General features: G+C 39.3%; 3 protein-coding genes across 4 annotated transcripts; all 3 read left to right on the top strand.

Annotated features, from left to right (window-relative positions):
- The first annotated feature begins 293 nt into the window (after positions 1 to 293).
- Positions 294 to 6,811, top strand: acmsd (aminocarboxymuconate semialdehyde decarboxylase). Its single transcript, XM_026295739.2, has 10 exons — positions 294 to 440; positions 2,098 to 2,142; positions 2,944 to 3,040; positions 3,133 to 3,182; positions 3,513 to 3,749; positions 3,913 to 4,006; positions 4,304 to 4,399; positions 4,584 to 4,756; positions 4,846 to 4,944; positions 5,207 to 6,811. Exons 1-10 carry the CDS (start codon positions 384 to 386, stop codon positions 5,267 to 5,269), a joined length of 1,011 nt encoding a protein of 336 aa, XP_026151524.1. The 5' UTR covers positions 294 to 383; the 3' UTR covers positions 5,270 to 6,811.
- A 197-nt stretch (positions 6,812 to 7,008) lies between these two features.
- On the top strand, positions 7,009 to 12,033 carry LOC113122870 (cyclin-T2-like). Of its 2 annotated transcripts, XM_026294505.1 has the most exons (7): positions 7,009 to 7,189; positions 7,652 to 7,733; positions 7,864 to 7,992; positions 8,303 to 8,363; positions 8,818 to 8,880; positions 9,863 to 10,305; positions 11,898 to 12,033. In XM_026294505.1, the coding sequence occupies exons 1-6, from the start codon at positions 7,032 to 7,034 to the stop codon at positions 9,940 to 9,942; spliced, it is 573 nt and encodes a 190-aa protein (XP_026150290.1). In that variant the 5' UTR covers positions 7,009 to 7,031; the 3' UTR covers positions 9,943 to 10,305; positions 11,898 to 12,033. The 2 variants fall into 2 exon arrangements, with proteins under 2 accessions (XP_026150290.1, XP_026150291.1); XM_026294506.1 differs by lacking the exons at positions 8,303 to 8,363; positions 8,818 to 8,880.
- LOC113122869 (cyclin-T2-like) lies at positions 12,001 to 16,652 on the top strand. Its single transcript, XM_026294504.1, has 3 exons — positions 12,001 to 12,061; positions 12,301 to 12,371; positions 13,582 to 16,652. Exon 3 carries the CDS (start codon positions 13,627 to 13,629, stop codon positions 15,001 to 15,003), a length of 1,377 nt encoding a protein of 458 aa, XP_026150289.1. The 5' UTR covers positions 12,001 to 12,061; positions 12,301 to 12,371; positions 13,582 to 13,626; the 3' UTR covers positions 15,004 to 16,652.
- The last annotated feature ends 98 nt before the right edge of the window (positions 16,653 to 16,750 follow it).

Here is a 16,750-nt window from a genome sequence, read left to right as displayed (position 1 = left end):
ACTACAACTGTATCATTTTGCAGCATCCAAACATTAATCTGTCTCTAAGCACAAAACCTGGCATAATGCAATCAGACAGCTGCAGAAGAAACCCTGCTTGAAACTATCACAGTAAGTGTGTGTGATGGTGGTTTTGTTTTGCTAGAGTTCGAGGCAATACCAGTTCATGGTTCAGTATATCAACTATTACGGCGATGGGCAGCCCATTCAAACTAATGATTAATCCTCTTGCTTTACATGGTGAGGGTGTCCCAGCAGGCGTTCACCTGTCAGTCACTGATGTCTGGCTGAGGGCAGTGAGTGAACGTACTTGTTTTGCCTGCATTTCCTGCAAGAAATCTCCTGCAGCAGACCTCTCAGCTTTTCTAAGAGTAATCATAAGGATGAAGATTGATATTCATAATCATATTTTGCCTAAGGAGTGGCCCGATTTGAAGCAGGTAGGCACCGCAAGGCAAGTTCATTAAAGATCTACGAGGTTTCTTTAACAGTGCGTACACACAATCTAGGCTAGATGTTGTTTGGGGGGGTTTACTTGGATTAGAAAACACACACACAACTTTTTCTGGATCAGTTCTGTGGCAGACAGAGCTTCTCCCTGAATTCAGTGCTATTCAGTACCAGTAAAGTAAATTGTACAGCTTTTCCCACTGGACTGACAGCAAGGAGTGTAACAGTTCATTCCATAAATCTGTGTCCTCTATGGATGGTTAAACTTTAATCAATAGGTGGCACCGGCCTTGCTCTGTCTGCTCCTACTCTTATGTCATTGTCACTGTGGAGGCCTGGCCTTAGCTAATGATTTCCTACATTTACTGTTGGTCATGAAGTTGGTGTCCTCACTCTCTGCAAATTTTGGTCTTGCTTTCTGTTTTGCTCAGTGTACCAGCATGGTAAAAACACAAGAATGGACAAACACGTTAAAAGCAAAAAACAAAGAGCAAGAAAAAACACAGAGAAGTTATAAACAAACAACAATATTCAATAAGTGATTACATAATGAGTTGTCCAGCAAATTAGAATATTTATTTAATGTCATTACTTTAAATCACGAAGTAACTTCCTGGAATATTTAACGTTAAATGTATGGATGGTGAAATCGCAACTTGCAGAGGATGTTGTTTTTCTTTGCCCTCTGTGACATTTGTTGTAGCAAACTAAACATCTGTGGATGTTTGACTGTTGGTCAAACATTAGGGGGTGACATGGGATATTTAGATGGGAATTTTGTACTATTTTCTGACATTTTACAGATGACTAAAAGAGTAATTGCAAAAATAATGGCAGATTAATTTATAATGAAAATTTTTAAAAATGCTGCAACTTTGTATCACCATTATGGGCATATCAGTGTCAAACACAGTTCATGACAAGGTCTTTTATTTAGAGACAGATACATAAGTATATTTAAATAATCAGTGCACATAGAGAGAAAATTTAAACCCTGTGTTCTGCTGACAGTGGTTGGACCTCCTCAATAATAGCGGTGTATGGTGTAACAAGAATGGCATAATTTGTCTTTTCATTCTCACTAAAAAGTAGTGAATTGAATTTAACCCAACTTGGGTCAATTGGGTCTTAGTTTCTCTGGATCTCAACTAGAATATTAAGTGTTACTTCTTACCTCTCAATCTTATATTACATTTACAACAGGCATATAGTGAGCTAGGTGCTGAAGGACACAAACATCATATTTTTAAAAGTTAAAAGTGTGTAAAACCCAATTAGCATTTTTGGAAAAGCTGAAATTTCTCTATTTCATCGACTAAGCACACAGTTGTACTGATCTGCAGGGATATGAAATGGTGCCTTGCGGGCTTTATTGCTCACGTAGATCATTCGTGGCTTCATTTGTATTCAAAAAAGTCAACAGCCTCAGATGGCATTCACTCTGAGTTATTCAGGGTTTTGAAATGGATAGTCCTCTAGGATGAAGATTAAGCCCTGGCACATGGGCTAACATAATCAATAGAGGCTTTTAGCGGGGTTCATGGGGGTAACCAAACCTTGATAATTCCCCTGATATGTAATATAATGCATGGGATGTATTTTTAGGCATGTGAAATTTAATAATCATGTGTTTTGCATGTGTTTCAGAGGTATGGGTATGATGGGTTTGTCCAGCTTCACCATCACTGCAAGGTGAGTCTATTTTGTCTGGTTTCTTAATATGCACAATTGTATTGTGTACTGTCCTGGGCACACAGCAGGTTCTTCCCAGCTGTACCACACCCACTGGATCTATCAGGCTGGTCCTGGCTATGTAAGCAGCTGCAGAACTCAGCACAGTGCCTCCTGCATCAGCGGAAAGATTCACCTCAAACATAGCAACAACACAACAGAGAACACAGAGTGGGCTGGCAGCTGTGTTGCTGATGCAACTTTTTACGTCAGACACTGGTCTAGTGGTGCGCATCAGAAAATTGCATGTGCAAAGAATAGTATGAAGTGTCACACTGATGCATAGAAACATAAGCTGTATATGGTGATGAACAGTTGTTAGTATCATGATACCAATGTTAAAACAAGATCTAAGCAGACTCACAAGTATAGAGTGACCCAAGACAAAATATTTTTAATTAGTTAATTACAGCTTAGCTAGTCAACTATTATTATATTTGTTTATGTAGTTAAACATAGATTTAAAAAATACCAAAAGACATTTTGTCTGTTTTTGTCTGTCAAAACATTTTAATGGTGTACTTATGAGTACCATGAAAGAACATAAGTCTGCTGCCATCATGTGGTTGGATTTTGAACTGTTATAAAATCTAAAAGTCACATAATCTCATGAGCTTGAAATTTGTAAACCTAATGAGTGAAATGAGCTGGAAAAAGAGCAATAAATCTGCCAGTAAATCTGTCTACAATGCAGAGATTCTGAATGACTTAATTTCAGTCATATCAACAGCGGATGTAACTGGTGTTGGTGTTTTGTTCCAGGGTGAAGCAATGATGATGAAGAACGGGAAGCTGTTTCGAGTGATTCAAGAAAACTGCTGGGATGCAACAGCACGCCTTCGAGACATGGATCACCATGGTGCACACAGGCATAAAAGACAAAAAAAGTGTTTTAGCGTTTCATCTTTTATTAAAAAAGCTAAAAACAATGTCTTTGTTTGTGACTTTTAGGGGTGACAGTTCAAGCCCTTTCTACTGTCCCTGTGATGTTCTCTTACTGGGTAAGTGCAAACTAAGTCAGAATAAACTGGACCAAAAACAATGCAGCTAAAGTAGTATGTTGTGTTGCGGTGTGCTGAATTCAAGAAATTAGACTGTTGTTTACTGTACATTAAATTACTATGAGGTGTGTCTCCCATTCCTGTTAAAAAAGAATCACATTAAATTTTAGGTATTTTGTGCAGTAATATAGGGGCTTTAATATTGGATGCTTAACTCTTCTTCTTCAGTCAGAGATGCATTAACACTAAGGAAGAACATATGATTAAAGGCATTTCAGGCTTTGCAAATATTTTGTGTTTACCTACTTCCATCTTGTTTTTGGATTACAGGCCAAGCCTCATGACACATTGGACCTATGTGTCCTTTTAAATGACAATTTGGCTCAGACGGTGCATAGTCACCCAAAGAGGTTTGTTGGCCTGGGAACACTGCCAATGCAAGCCCCTGACTTGGCTGTCCTCGAGATGACACGCTGTGTGAAGGAGCTGGGCTTCCCTGGGGTGCAGATTGGCTCACATATCAACAAATGGGACCTCAATGCCTCTGAACTCTATCCCTTCTATGCTGTGAGCTACTGCATACTACACTATACGTTACTAATATAACATAATGTGCCTGTGTTTACAATTTAATGCCTAAACGACTGATCAACGTGGAATTCCTTTGTATACACCTGTCAAGTTCTCATTCATCGACAGATACTGATCTCTCAGTATGTCTTGCATGCAGGCAGCTGAGGAGCTGGGCTGCTCCATATTTGTCCACCCATGGGACATGGAGACAGATGGGAGGATGGCTAAGTATTGGCTGCCCTGGCTGGTGGGTGAGGAACATGAAGTAGAAATATGACAAATATAATATAACCACTTAGTTTGAAATTATTGAAATTGCTCAATATTTAATTTTATTTGCGTAAGATTCCAAATTAACCACAAAAATACATACTATTAAATCCACAGTGTTGTTGCTCATATTTAGTGCATTGTGATTATTTCCAGTGGTGACAATAATGCTCAATTTGATTTTTAATGCTTCTACCAGCTAATAATAGCTAATAACAAGACACTTTCTTAAAATGTGAAAGGTAAGGTTATATATTCCTATATTTTTCATTTCAAAGGCATGCCATCAGAGACAACCATGGCTATTTGCTCGATGATATTTGGAGGCGTCTTCGAGAGATTTTCTAAACTGAAAGTCTGTTTTGCACATGGAGGTGAAAAAGAGATCAGATGTTGCCTGTATACTTTAAACAGTAAATTTAAGTCAAATCAAAATAACATAAGCACACAAGTGCCAAATTCAAAGAATTTTTATTTCATGGACTTCTAATGTTTAAGATGCAATGAGTCTCTATGTGTGCTGTTCACTTTAAACATTTTTTTTTCATACGGTTACAGGTGGCTCTTTCCCATTCACCATTGGCAGAATTGAACATGGCCACACAGTCCGCCCTGACCTGTGTGCAGTCGACAATAAGATCAGTCCAAGGCAGTACCTCGGTTCTTTCTACACTGACTCTCTAGTACATGATCCTCACTCGCTGAAGTTGCTCATTGACATTATTGGAAAAGTGCGCTTGTATTCACCAACACACACGTCATGTGTTATTTGCGCTCACGCTGAAAAGACACTAAACACTTGCATCTATTCCTTTTTTAGGATAAAGTGATGCTGGGAACAGATTATCCATTCCCACTGGGTGAGCTGCAGCCTGGATCGCTAATTGAGTCAGTGGATGAATTTGATGATACTCTAAAGGTTGTATTTTACTTTCTTCCATTTAAACAAGGCAGATTCCTGTTTTTCCTGTCATAAATGAATACTACAGCATATAATTTACCAGAAAAGACATGTACATTTGGTCCTTAAAATATTATTAGAATATTAAAAATCAGCCTAAAGTTTTGAATGTAGAGAAATGTCTAATTCTACTAACTTTCAAGAACAAAATTCTGTAAAAGAGTGCATACTGTATATCCAAACCAGTTTTCAATAAGATGCTTATTCTTTTGATTTGCAGGATAAACTGCTTGCTGGAAACGCACTGGAATTTTTGGGCCTGAAACGAGAGCAATTTGAATGACATTAATATCTGAACTACTATACCCTATGAGTGCTACAAGGAGGAATATATTGTTCTGTAAGAATATAATTTACATGATTTTTTTCCCATCCATAACCTATACTGTTTTTCCAGACCTACTCTATGGAGGGAGCCAGTCCCACATGAAATTAGGCAAAAGGCAGGGGTACAGCAGTCTATCATAATACTGGAATTCTTTCCAAATAAAAAAAACTAAAAAAGTAATAATGATGGTAGTTCCTAAATGCTGCTCAGTAACCTGTGGAGATGCTGTGCATCTGTTACTTCACAGTAAAGCAATACCATAATAACCCACTGTTAATCTTACAGAATGCGGTCATAACACACCTTACTAAATATTATCCCAGCTCATGTTGTTGTGATCTCTCTGTCTCTTCTTAAAAATGAACAGACTCAAATTGGGAAAAAAAATGTGTAGTATTATATCTTCCATGTAAAAAAAACATTATAGGAATCTCATAATGTTTTTATAATGATGAACATCGAGCACACCATGCATGACTTATGACTGGACACCAGGTACAGTATGTGCACAACACTTAACTGGGCTGTAGATTTTTAAGAGGATGGTTAGTCATTTTTATTTAGAGCCACTTAACTGAGTTTAACATGACATTAACTATAGCAGTGTGCGAAACATGTAACAAACGGTTGCTATGACAACTGACAACTTAACAATTTTTGTTAGCAGGCGACAGCATTGAATTAGCTAGGTAGCTAACTGACTTAGCTAGCAAATGTTGCTCTCAGTGCGCTAAAAGCGCCTTACTCCATCCACTGTGTTAAAAATCAACAGCCCAGTTAACCCTACTGCACATACTGCACCTCAATTAGTCAAGCGTGGACGTGGTGTGCTCGATGAGGCATCGTCTCATCAGTCAGACCAGTGTGACTAATCAAACCGTGCAGACTATCCCTGTTAGCTGATTGGCTTATTTTATTAGAAGCTCTGTGATTGGAGGAACATCCGTGAGCTTCATGGATGCAGAAGACATCCGTCTTAAACATCCGTCTTAAACATCCGTTTTCTGCAAGGTTTCAAATCTGTCGCCTGTGAAAACAGGGTCAGAAATACGATATGGCACTCTGCAAAAAAAAAGAGTTGAAACTCTCAAAGAACAGATTTGAATATTTGCAGAACATGTAAGCCCTTTTTTAGCGTACTGAAAGCAATATTTCAGACATTCAAATCTTACTTTCCAATTGTTTAAAGTTTTACAACCATTTTGTAAGTGTGGACCTTATTTAAGTCTCACATCATTTTTGCAGGGTCAGAATGAGCAGATGTGAAACTGAAAAAAGAGTGTTGAATGTTTGAAAGGACAGAGTTTAATATTTGCAAAGCATGTTTTAAAAGTTAAAGAGACTGACTTATAGATATTCCAATTTTATTACCAAAGTTTTGACCCATAGTTTTCAGCTTTGAAACCAAAATTTTCACATTGAATGAATAAACGTATAGGGTATGTATTTTTAAACATACAAATCCTAGTTTTCAGTGTTGCTAATTGTGACCATATTTTCACCTCATAGTTTATATGAAGTGTTGTTCAGATGTGGATACATGAATAAAACATGAAGACAAAGTAATCTCCTGTTATTAAACATCATACGAGCACTTACACATACGCACCTGCACCTGCTGCCACCCACAGCCCGCACCAAGGACTCACGACCGAGACGCTGTAGTTTCCTGTGCGACATCGACGTCACATCCGCTTCGTCGGAACGTAGGAGTGCGATGGCGGCGTGCCGGGGGTCTTCGTCGAAATGGTTTTTCACCCGGGAGCAGCTCGATAACACGCCGTCCCGCCGATGTGGAGTAGAACCGGACCGAGAGCTGTCCTACCGGCAGCAAGCGGCGAATCTGATCCAAGACATGGGTCAGAGACTTAATGTGTATCCTTTGTAAACAAAGTCCTCCGGTGGACTCGGCGCCAACCGTCGGAGCAGGCCTTTTATCTGCCGTTAGCTCATGAAACCTACGACGGAGCTCGGGGAGGAAGCATCTGTATATGTGCCTTGTTTTCGAGTTGGTTGAAGTGTTATTATTGTATAACAACTGTGATATGCTGTCTCCATGTCGCCATTTTACGTTTAGCTCCGCGCTATTAGCTAGCTAGCTAACTAGCTGGGTGATAGTTGTTACCTAAGCTGGCTAATTTGCAGCTGTTGCGTGTCCACAACAAGTCTAGCTAGACGTCGTACAAGGTATACCCTCGTTTTATCACCTTTCTTTTACCATTGTTATTCGTTTTTATCTGCTGATTAACGCTTGATTTTAGCCTTGTTAGCATATAAGCTAACCAAACTGGATCATTCACTGATATACACTGAGTATTTCCTTGACCCAAATTCCAGCTCTCAATTAACAATAAATACTGCAATTGTTTACATGCATAGATTTTATATGCACCACTCTTTCACCAAATTCCATAGAAATGTAAGTATTCTGTTTTACAACGCAGCTGACGTGCAGCCTAGTATCACAAATTTGGGTAGACAGTGACAGACATGACGAAAGTCTTTGGGTGGTGTGGGTATGCATTTTAATGTTTTCATGTGTTTAACAGATAATGTCTCCAACCACCTTATTCTTGGCTGCAAAAGTAGAAGAGCAGCCACGGAAACTCGAACATGTGATCAAAGTTGCACACGCTTGCCTAAACCCACAAGAACCACCTCTAGACACAAAAAGTAATGTAAGTTCAGGTGTCTCTGCATATTATGTGGTTGAAAGTCTCCCCTGTCATGTCTTTCCCCTTCTCAGTGGTCATAGTTTCCCTATGTAGAGTATCAGTAGCTGTGCCACATTGCCCTGTACAAAGGGCTTTATTTTTTCTCACCTGGCCTGCTCTGTTAGTGTGTAACAAACACCTACCAAGGCTTACGGTAAAAGTATAGTGAGCCTCTCTGTTTGGAGTTTTGGCCATTTTTGAAATAAGCTGTTATGGGGGATGGATTAATAGACTCATTACAGTTGTGTTGTAATGGCTGTCTATCAAACTTCAGGCATACCTCCAGCAAGCTCAAGAGCTGGTGATACTTGAATCCATAGTGCTGCAGACCCTGGGTAAGTAGTGGTGACTGGAGTGGATGACTTGAGCAAGGGACAGCGCTTTGTTTTATCATAATTGTAATTAGGTTGTTATCATTAATGGAGTAGTGCTAATGATCACTGTTGAATTTATTCATCACAGCCTGTTTAGTGCAATGTTTTGTCACATACATTTTTGTAGTAAATCGTGTAAAGGTGACAGTTCGTTCACTCACTAACCATAATATGTGGTATTGATAAGAGCTTTAGGAAATCTTTCACAGGAATTTCATCTCCATTTCACAGTGTTTTATTTGCTGACTGCAACAATTTGTTTGATAACAGAGAAATGTCATCCAACAATTTACTAGTAGAATCTGAATTGATAACCTTCAAAATGAGTGTTAGATGTTTTGTTCAATCAAAGAAATGACATGTCACCTCCCAAATGTGTCTGTTTTAAACTCACCTGTCATGTATTTTGTTCCAGGCTTTGAAATTACTATTGATCACCCACACACTGATGTGGTGAAATGTTCCCAGCTAGTGCGAGGTAGAGGCTTCCTTCTTTGCTCTTTGTGCCCTCTGCTCTTGTTTGTCCCACCTCAGATCTGGGTCGGGAGGGGGGTGAACACCTTGCTGTTTTATTGGATATATGACCACACACCTTGTTTTTTTTTTTGTTTTTTTTTTGATGACCTTTTGAGTTTTTCATGTCATAGAATATAAATGGCAAGATTTACTGACATACATGAGGCCAAGTCCAAGACTTGTGATGATTTTGAAAAGGGGTACCTTTTATTTTATATCTTGGGTAATTGACCCCTTTAACTACTGGTTACAGTTACATGGTCAAATCAGTGGTTCTAGATGGCCTTTGCGTTGTGTATCCTGTGTGATCACAGAACAAATGTTAGGTCTTTTGCTTGTCTTTTTTTTTTTTTTTTTTTTAAGCTACATATATTGTAGCTTCTTTTAATCTTTTTTGGCTGTTTGTCTCATTGTATGAGAATTTCTTATGTGAACTCGGTTTACTGTCATTTACAAATTTACTTGGTTTTGAGGTCAGTAATCAGTGAGGTCACTAATAAGAAGAATACATTTTAGATATGCACAAAATATGTGAAATACATATAGACAATAATATGTAAAAATGTATTTAGAGTCAGTGAACTTCAGTCTTGTATTTTATTGATTAATTTGACAAACTGAATATTTGTAGAATTATACCCTAATTTATCATAGTAAAATAACAGTTCATATAATTAATAAAATACTTTATCTCCCAGCTCTGCTGTGCTTGCAGTCTTGATAAAGTAAAGTCATCGAATTTCACTTAACATTTCCAAAATATTGCACATATTTGCATTTAATACAGTTTTAAGTCTTGATCTTGGCTTAATCAGTGTAACGAAAATAATTACAAGGTAAACATTCAGTTCCTCTCGTAATGATGAAAATTTCATTTTGGGTTGCAGAAATAGTGATCTTTTTTTCTCTTCCCTGTCTTCCTTTTTTCTCTTTGTCTCTTACAGCAAGCAAGGATCTGGCACAGACTTCCTATTTCATGGCTACCAACAGGTTGTTATCCTGCCCCTCCTTTGTTGCACTTTGACTGCACACCATAGCTTCCTGTAATGCAGGGTACCCTTTCAGTGTCCAACGGGCCCTACTTGCGCTGGTGGTTATTGGGATGCTTGCCTCCTCCCCTCAGCTCCCCTCCCTTGTATGAAGGAAGCGGGACAGGGTGGCTTGTAGCGTTACCGGCCCCAGTCGCAGTGCGGTGTATTGTACAAGGGACCATGTGTTGGCACAGATGGGTTGAATGCAAGATGTGAAGTGTAGTGGTGCGCTTGAAACCCACATGTTTGTTCGGTTGCGAAAAAGTGCATAATTCTAAAAGAGAAAGACACTTTGGTAGCCTGAATAGCAGCTAAAGATTTCACAGATGTAAACATTTCTCGTAGAGGTCCTTCCGGTAAGTACCGCAAAATCATTTTTAAAATTTTCTTTTTCATATCCATTTCTTCAAAATGCATTATGTTCTGAAATATTTAAAAAAAAAATTTTGCATTATTTGTCTACAAATTACACGTTTTCTAGCTCTACAACATTCTTTCATACATGCGGCTCATGTAAAAGATGAGACAAGTAAAAGCTAATGGTGACCCATTAAGGACCTGGAGAATATATAAATAATTGCGTACTCATCAAAATGCATTTAGTAATTGTACTATATGTTAAAGTGAGGACAAAGTGTCCTTTTTGAAGTGTGATTTAGTAGAAAATCTTGGTCCTTAAAGGGTTTGGTTGAAGTGGGTGGTCATGGAAACAAACTGGTATTGACTTTATCTTCAGCTGCAAATCATTTGGCAGTGTCTGGATGCTGGTGTAACACTTTGGCACATGTATGCAGTGAAACCTACAACCACTGACTGTTCTTCAAATAGTTCAAATCTCATCCAGATTGATGCATTTTAATTTTGCCATGAAGACTCACATCCTTAGTATTTGCATTTTTGATGTGTATTTTAAAGAAAAAAGTTGATGTTAATGGTAAATTTAAGGTTACTTTATTCTGACAGACCAGACTCCAGACATTGTACTTGTCTTGCTACACTAGGTTGCCCTCCTGCTGTTACCAAATACATTTTAAACAGCAAGTTGTGGCTCAGTAAAGTGCTGTCTAGCTAGAATGTGGACTAGTTTTTCATGCATCAGTACTGTAATGGTGTATTAAAGGCTTAAGTGTTAATGATTGTGCAGAACAAACTTTAAGCCTAACATCAACCTTAATTCATTTTAAACCTGGTTAACCCTGATAACAAAGAACCACATCCTTTGATGGTGATTGTAAAATGTTTTAGTAGCAGTGTGTCTATACCTTAGATGTCCATACATGGATGGTAGCCCCTTTTCTTATTTATTTTGGATGTAATGTGATCTTTTCATATTTTATGCTTCACTCTTGCAATCCTAATTATAGAACACCCATTTAATGAGGTGTTTACCTTTAAGTGATTGTTAACTTAGCTATGATATTCAGCTCTGGAAAGGTATTAGTATTATCAGTTAACCGCACAACGATGCAGCTGTCACTTGGGTGGCCTCAGGGCTCAGTGTGTTTAGATCAGTCTGCACTTGGGTGCTAAAAGCACCCTTTCTTTTAAGTTTGAAAATTTAAACCTTCCATCTTCATTCATACATTAATTATTGTCCCATAACAGAATTTAATTCTTACTTTTAAACACAGTAGTTATGACATGAGTTAAAGGTATTAGAGGTCATCTGTATTGTCAGCAGGATTTGACATGAGAATCTGTTACGTTATTAGACAATTTGGTGTATCAACACAAATTCTGACTTATCTTTTGCAGAACAATGCCAACAGTAAATTAAAGCTGTCTGCTCCCTGTTGTTTTTTTTCTCTCTCTCCTCCACATGTGGGACCAACTGTGACGCCTGGCCTGAATCAACTTCCTCACATACTTTCACCCTTACATAAATACACTCATTCTTGCACACATTACACACACTCATCACTTGTGCCTACCCTCACACACCATGAAGTCTACACCTCACTACCTTCTGCCTCCAGTATAAGCCCACAGTGATCGCCTGTGTGTGCATCCACCTGGCGTGTAAGTGGTCAAACTGGGAGATCCCTGTTTCCACTGATGGAAAACACTGGTGGGAGTATGTGGACAGCTCTGTCACACTTGAGCTGCTTGATGGTGAGACAAAATGTGCTTGCTTGTGTCTTTGCTGTTATGTATTGAATAAATTCTAACTTGCAGTAATATTTTTCTATGTAAATATATTTCTTTAGTATGGTAAGATTTTCTATGCTGTTGTTTTGCTAGCATGTTTATTAAGGGTAAGCTCATACAATTCACATATTTTCTGTTTACATTGTGTTAGCTTAACAGCAGAATCTCAGATTGATGACAGCATTCATGTCTTTTATTTGCAGAGTTGACCCATGAGTTTCTGCAGATTCTAGAGAAGACGCCCAGTCGGCTAAAAAGGATACGCAATTGGAGGGTAGGTTACATTGCTCGATACTTAAAACCAACAAAATGCTCGAGTGCCATAATGTAGTTCTGAAAAAAATGTAAATGTTGTATGGGAACAATAAATTTATACTCCAGCTTGACAGAGAAACCAGATCTGTATTTTTATATGAGATATTAAATTTATGTAGTGACTCTTCTATTGTAGACATTACTGTTTTGCTGTAATAAAATATTTGATTTAAAAATATAAATTCTGTACTTTTTTGTAGTGAGTTTTTAAATGAGTCAAAAAGAACATGAGAATCTATAAAGTACCATTATCAAGTGCAACTGATAAATCTTAACCACACAAATCCCTGGTTTTGTCATTCTTATTAGCAAAACACATTTATTTCAGCCAGTGCTGATTGTTGCCTTCATGATAAAATGAAAATGGTAGGTGTACTCAGTTTTTGCTGTTTTTCAATGACCGATTTTATACTGGATTCAGATTAGGTAAACCCATGCCTTTACAAAAGCCTACAAACTAATTAATATTCATGCTATTAGAAAATGTGTGCATAAAGTACTATGCATTGTAGTGCACCCTCTTTAAAAATTGTTTAAGAATGGCCTAGTTAATTTCCTCGTGTCTTACGAATACTGTATATTTACTGTTTGAAATCTATGTGTTTCAAAATAACTACCATTGTGAAAGCATCTTAAGGGGTAACTACGATATTTTCGAGACCATAAGTTGCACTGGAGTATGAGTTGCTTTTTGCAAAAAAACAGCCTTGCTGAAGAGGAGAAAGAATATATATAAGTCCCTTCAGTGTATCAGTGCATTTCTAATTAGACTAATTATTGTCTAAATTAGCCTATGAAGAACATAGGCCAGGCATAATTACAACAAGCAGAAGTGCATTACTGAATTCATTCATCCCTGTAAGTATTACCTGCAGTTTGAAGGCTGTACTATGGTGCTTTGTCTGGAGCAGCATTTTCAATTGTGTTACATTAGGAGTTAGGAGTTTAGCATAAACATTAGCCTTTTTACTTTTTCAGCGGTGGCTATAATATTTAAGTGTTATCTAACACTAGTGAGTACTCTTCAAAATCACTTTAACTATACGCATATAAGTCGCTTTGCTATATAAGTCACAGGACAAGCCAGAGGAGTAAAAAAAAAACAGTGCAACTTATAGTCCGGTAAATTGAACTTCTTATAGCCTGACAAATGTCTTTCTACCCTATAGGCAACACAAGCTGCCAAAAAGCCCAAGACTGAGAGCACCCACCTCATGGACAGCTCATTTGTTGGCCCTTCCATGCTCCAAGGTGATACCTCACTTCCTGGAGTCTCCTCTAATCCAGGTTTTCCTAAAGCAGGCGCCCCCTTCACCGTGCCCATGCCTGGCCAGTCTGGAGGTGCACCCCTATCTCTGGACACGGTGGCTGGCCCATACACTCCGGCTAGCCATAGCGAGTGGCCCCAGGCCAACCAGAGCCAATCAGGGTATGGTTCCACCTGTTTAAAACAGGAGCCCCTCAGCATCCCTCACCAAGAGCAAACATTGTCCTTGCAGAGCTCCTCTTCCTCTTTGCTTCAGCATCCTCTGGTATACAGGACAGAGAAAACAGACTTTAACCTTGTTAAACAGGAGCACAAAGGAGCTGGTGGGGGTGGTATAGGGAAGCATCAGCCACCACCTCAGTCTGCCTTTCCTCCACTTGGTCAGCCTCCTCCACCACAACCTTCTCCAGCTCAGAAGCTGTCTCTGGATAAATACAGAGAGAAACAGGCTGCTGAGCTGGCTGTCTCTGGGCAGAAACGCAGGCAGGAGCAGCATGGTGGAGGACCAGATTGTGATATGAGGGGGGAATTGTCTTCCTCCTCTTCTACCTATGCACCCTCATCAATGAGTCAAGTAGACCACAGAAAACATTCACAGCACCACCAGACATCTCGTGGTGGTGGTGGTGGTGGCAGCAGCTCCACTGCCTCCCCAATGAAAATTAAAGTCCCTTCCTCCTCATCATCAGGGCAAGACAGACGTCATCACAGTGACAAACGGGACAAAGGCTCGCTTAAAGTTCGCTTGGCTGTTCCTGGATCTAGCAGCAGTACGCAGCAAGATAAAAGTGGCCAGTCCAGCAAAGATGAGCTTAAAATGAAGATAAAAGTTTCATCGTCAGAGCGCCACAGCTCATCAGACGAAGGCATGTCAGCCAACAACAATAAGAGTACACATTCCAGCCCCCTGGTGAGCAAGGAGAAACATCGCGGAGCAGAACACAACCTTCATCGCCACCACAAGCACAGTCACCCTCACACACATATACATAGTGGCAATGGACGAGGAGGAACAGAGGGCCTAGGTGGCGGGGGAGGCCTGCCACGGGGTCCTCCAGGACTGGTCATCATGGAAGGGGCTACTCTTGCTCCTCCTGGATCCACATCTTTGTCTTCAACCTCATCGCGCAAGAGGGCGTACCCTGAGGGCAGCTACAACCACCACCCTCCCTCCTCAGCCTCCACTTCCTGCTCGAAAGTGAACAAAATCTCCAAGGGTGGCAATGGTGCTGCAGGTACTTCATCTCTTTCTTTCCCCCTTTCCCTGCCTTGCTCCTCTCCTCTACTGCAGTGTGTCTCACCTGGCTTACAGCTCTTTGGCTAACCTCCCTCCTTCCTCCTCATTTTTCTTGTTTCTCCTCCTTCCCTCCTGTCACACCCAGGTGGGCTGCGGACCTCTCAGCAGTTCCCTCCTCCTAGTGAATCGCCACATGAAGTGGGAGAGCAGAGACACTGAATTCACCACTCTGCAGCCATGGCCAGCACATGGAAATGGCAACAAACAGTTGAGATGCTGAAGACTATGCTCACCTCCTTGTTAAGTGCCCTAGAAAAATTACTCTTTATGTGATGATAAACCCTTTACTCAAAGGCAGAAATACTTACCTGCAAAAATATGAATAGTGTTGGACTTCTCAGTTTCTGAGATACAAGAAAGATTTAAAAAAAAAAAAAAAAAAAAAACTAATTATGCTTCCTGACTGTCACACCTCTGGGCTGCCATGTTCAGTCCGGTCTTTCTGTTAGTGTGTTGAGTTGCTGCTTGGTTCTGCTTCCTCCTCCTCAGAGTCTAGGAATATATAAAGGTGGGTTGGTGTGTATGTTGTGAGGAGTGTGTGTTTCTGTCAGGGAAAAGTGCTTTCCTATGTTTCAGAGCTCCATATGGGAACACAGAAGTATTACAAGTACATAAATGGAATGGAAGGAGCACTTACATCATTTTCTGACTTTTTTGTTGTTTATTTTATTAAGTAATTTAATAGAATCACATTTCTGCAGTTGTATGGAGATGAGTTCAAGTTATGTTTGCTGGCATTCCATTTAGTACTTCTGATGGATGCAGTTTTTTTTAGGTGAAAATTTTCATCTCCTGAATTGCTTTGTCCTGATTTCTTTTTGTACTTCAGTGCTGTGCATATAATTTGCATGTTTCAATCATCAAAGGGATTTAAAAGAAGAGCACCTACTTGCTGTTTACAGGAAGTGGACATAAATGTACATACGTTTTTGTATGTTTAAAAAAAAAAAGCTGTACCATGACTACTCAGGTTTGGAGCTGCTTGTAAGTATAACAAGATAACTATACCTATAAAAGACTTATTTTGTTGATCTACCATTCAGTCATCATCGAGTGAATGATTGCAGCATTCCAGTGATGTGTGGTTTTTACTGCCTTCCCACTGAGGGCACTGTGCTGTGTTTTTCCATCACAGAATATCAGTTGATGTCCTCAGCAACACAGGCACAACCAACACCTACTTATTACATCACAGCAATGCAATTTGTACCAAAAATATTTTGGGGGGGGGGGGGTGTCTTTAAGTATACTTTAAGCTGGATGCCAAAGGTTGTGCCTCGGAAAAAAAACAACAAACAGCAGTAGTGTGCTATTACAGTTTACAAAACCCATCTTATTTAGATGTACAGCAGACTTAATTTAACAACATAAAGCTGTAGCCTTTTAGATGTCAGCCCATAAAGGAGTTCATGCATTATTCAACTAACCATTAACAGGGTACTGTTAAAATTTAAAAACACTCGTTGGCCAACTTCATCCCAGCAACAGTTGTCAGAACTTGGGCATACACAAGACAACATCATGGATATGTTGGAAATCGGAAGAATCTGAAATGTGGGCCGTCTTAACAGCTTTTGTGTCAATGAAATCTTCATCCAACTGGTTAAATTCACATTTACAGTCATGTTCCTGTCTGGACACATGAGTTTCATACATTAAACTCTGCTCTAACATGTTGACATGAACCAGTATCCTCTTTTCTTGGATGGGTTATCCATTTATTTTTAGAGCATGCAAAACACCCAGTTAGTCTTAAGACTGGATTGTTATTAGG

This window comes from Mastacembelus armatus, chromosome 21, assembly GCF_900324485.2.
Source record: "Mastacembelus armatus chromosome 21, fMasArm1.2, whole genome shotgun sequence".
Taxonomy (NCBI): Eukaryota; Metazoa; Chordata; class Actinopteri; order Synbranchiformes; family Mastacembelidae; genus Mastacembelus; species Mastacembelus armatus.
This window is presented reverse-complemented; position numbering and strand designations above follow the sequence as displayed.

Coding starts and splice junctions, on each gene's coding strand:
- acmsd (XM_026295739.2), top strand. CDS start 384: ATGAAGATTGATATTCATAATCATATTTTGCCTAAGGAGTGGCCCGAT. Junction 3,183..3,512: donor CTGTGATGTTCTCTTACTGG/GTAAGTGCAAAC, acceptor TTTGGATTACAG/GCCAAGCCTCATGACACATT. Junction 4,007..4,303: donor TTGGCTGCCCTGGCTGGTGG/GTGAGGAACATG, acceptor TTCATTTCAAAG/GCATGCCATCAGAGACAACC.
- LOC113122870 (XM_026294505.1), top strand. CDS start 7,032: ATGGCGGCGTGCCGGGGGTCTTCGTCGAAATGGTTTTTCACCCGGGAG. Junction 7,190..7,651: donor ATGGGTCAGAGACTTAATGT/GTATCCTTTGTA, acceptor CCCAAATTCCAG/CTCTCAATTAACAATAAATA. Junction 8,881..9,862: donor ATGTTCCCAGCTAGTGCGAG/GTAGAGGCTTCC, acceptor TGTCTCTTACAG/CAAGCAAGGATCTGGCACAG.
- LOC113122869 (XM_026294504.1), top strand. CDS start 13,627: ATGGACAGCTCATTTGTTGGCCCTTCCATGCTCCAAGGTGATACCTCA.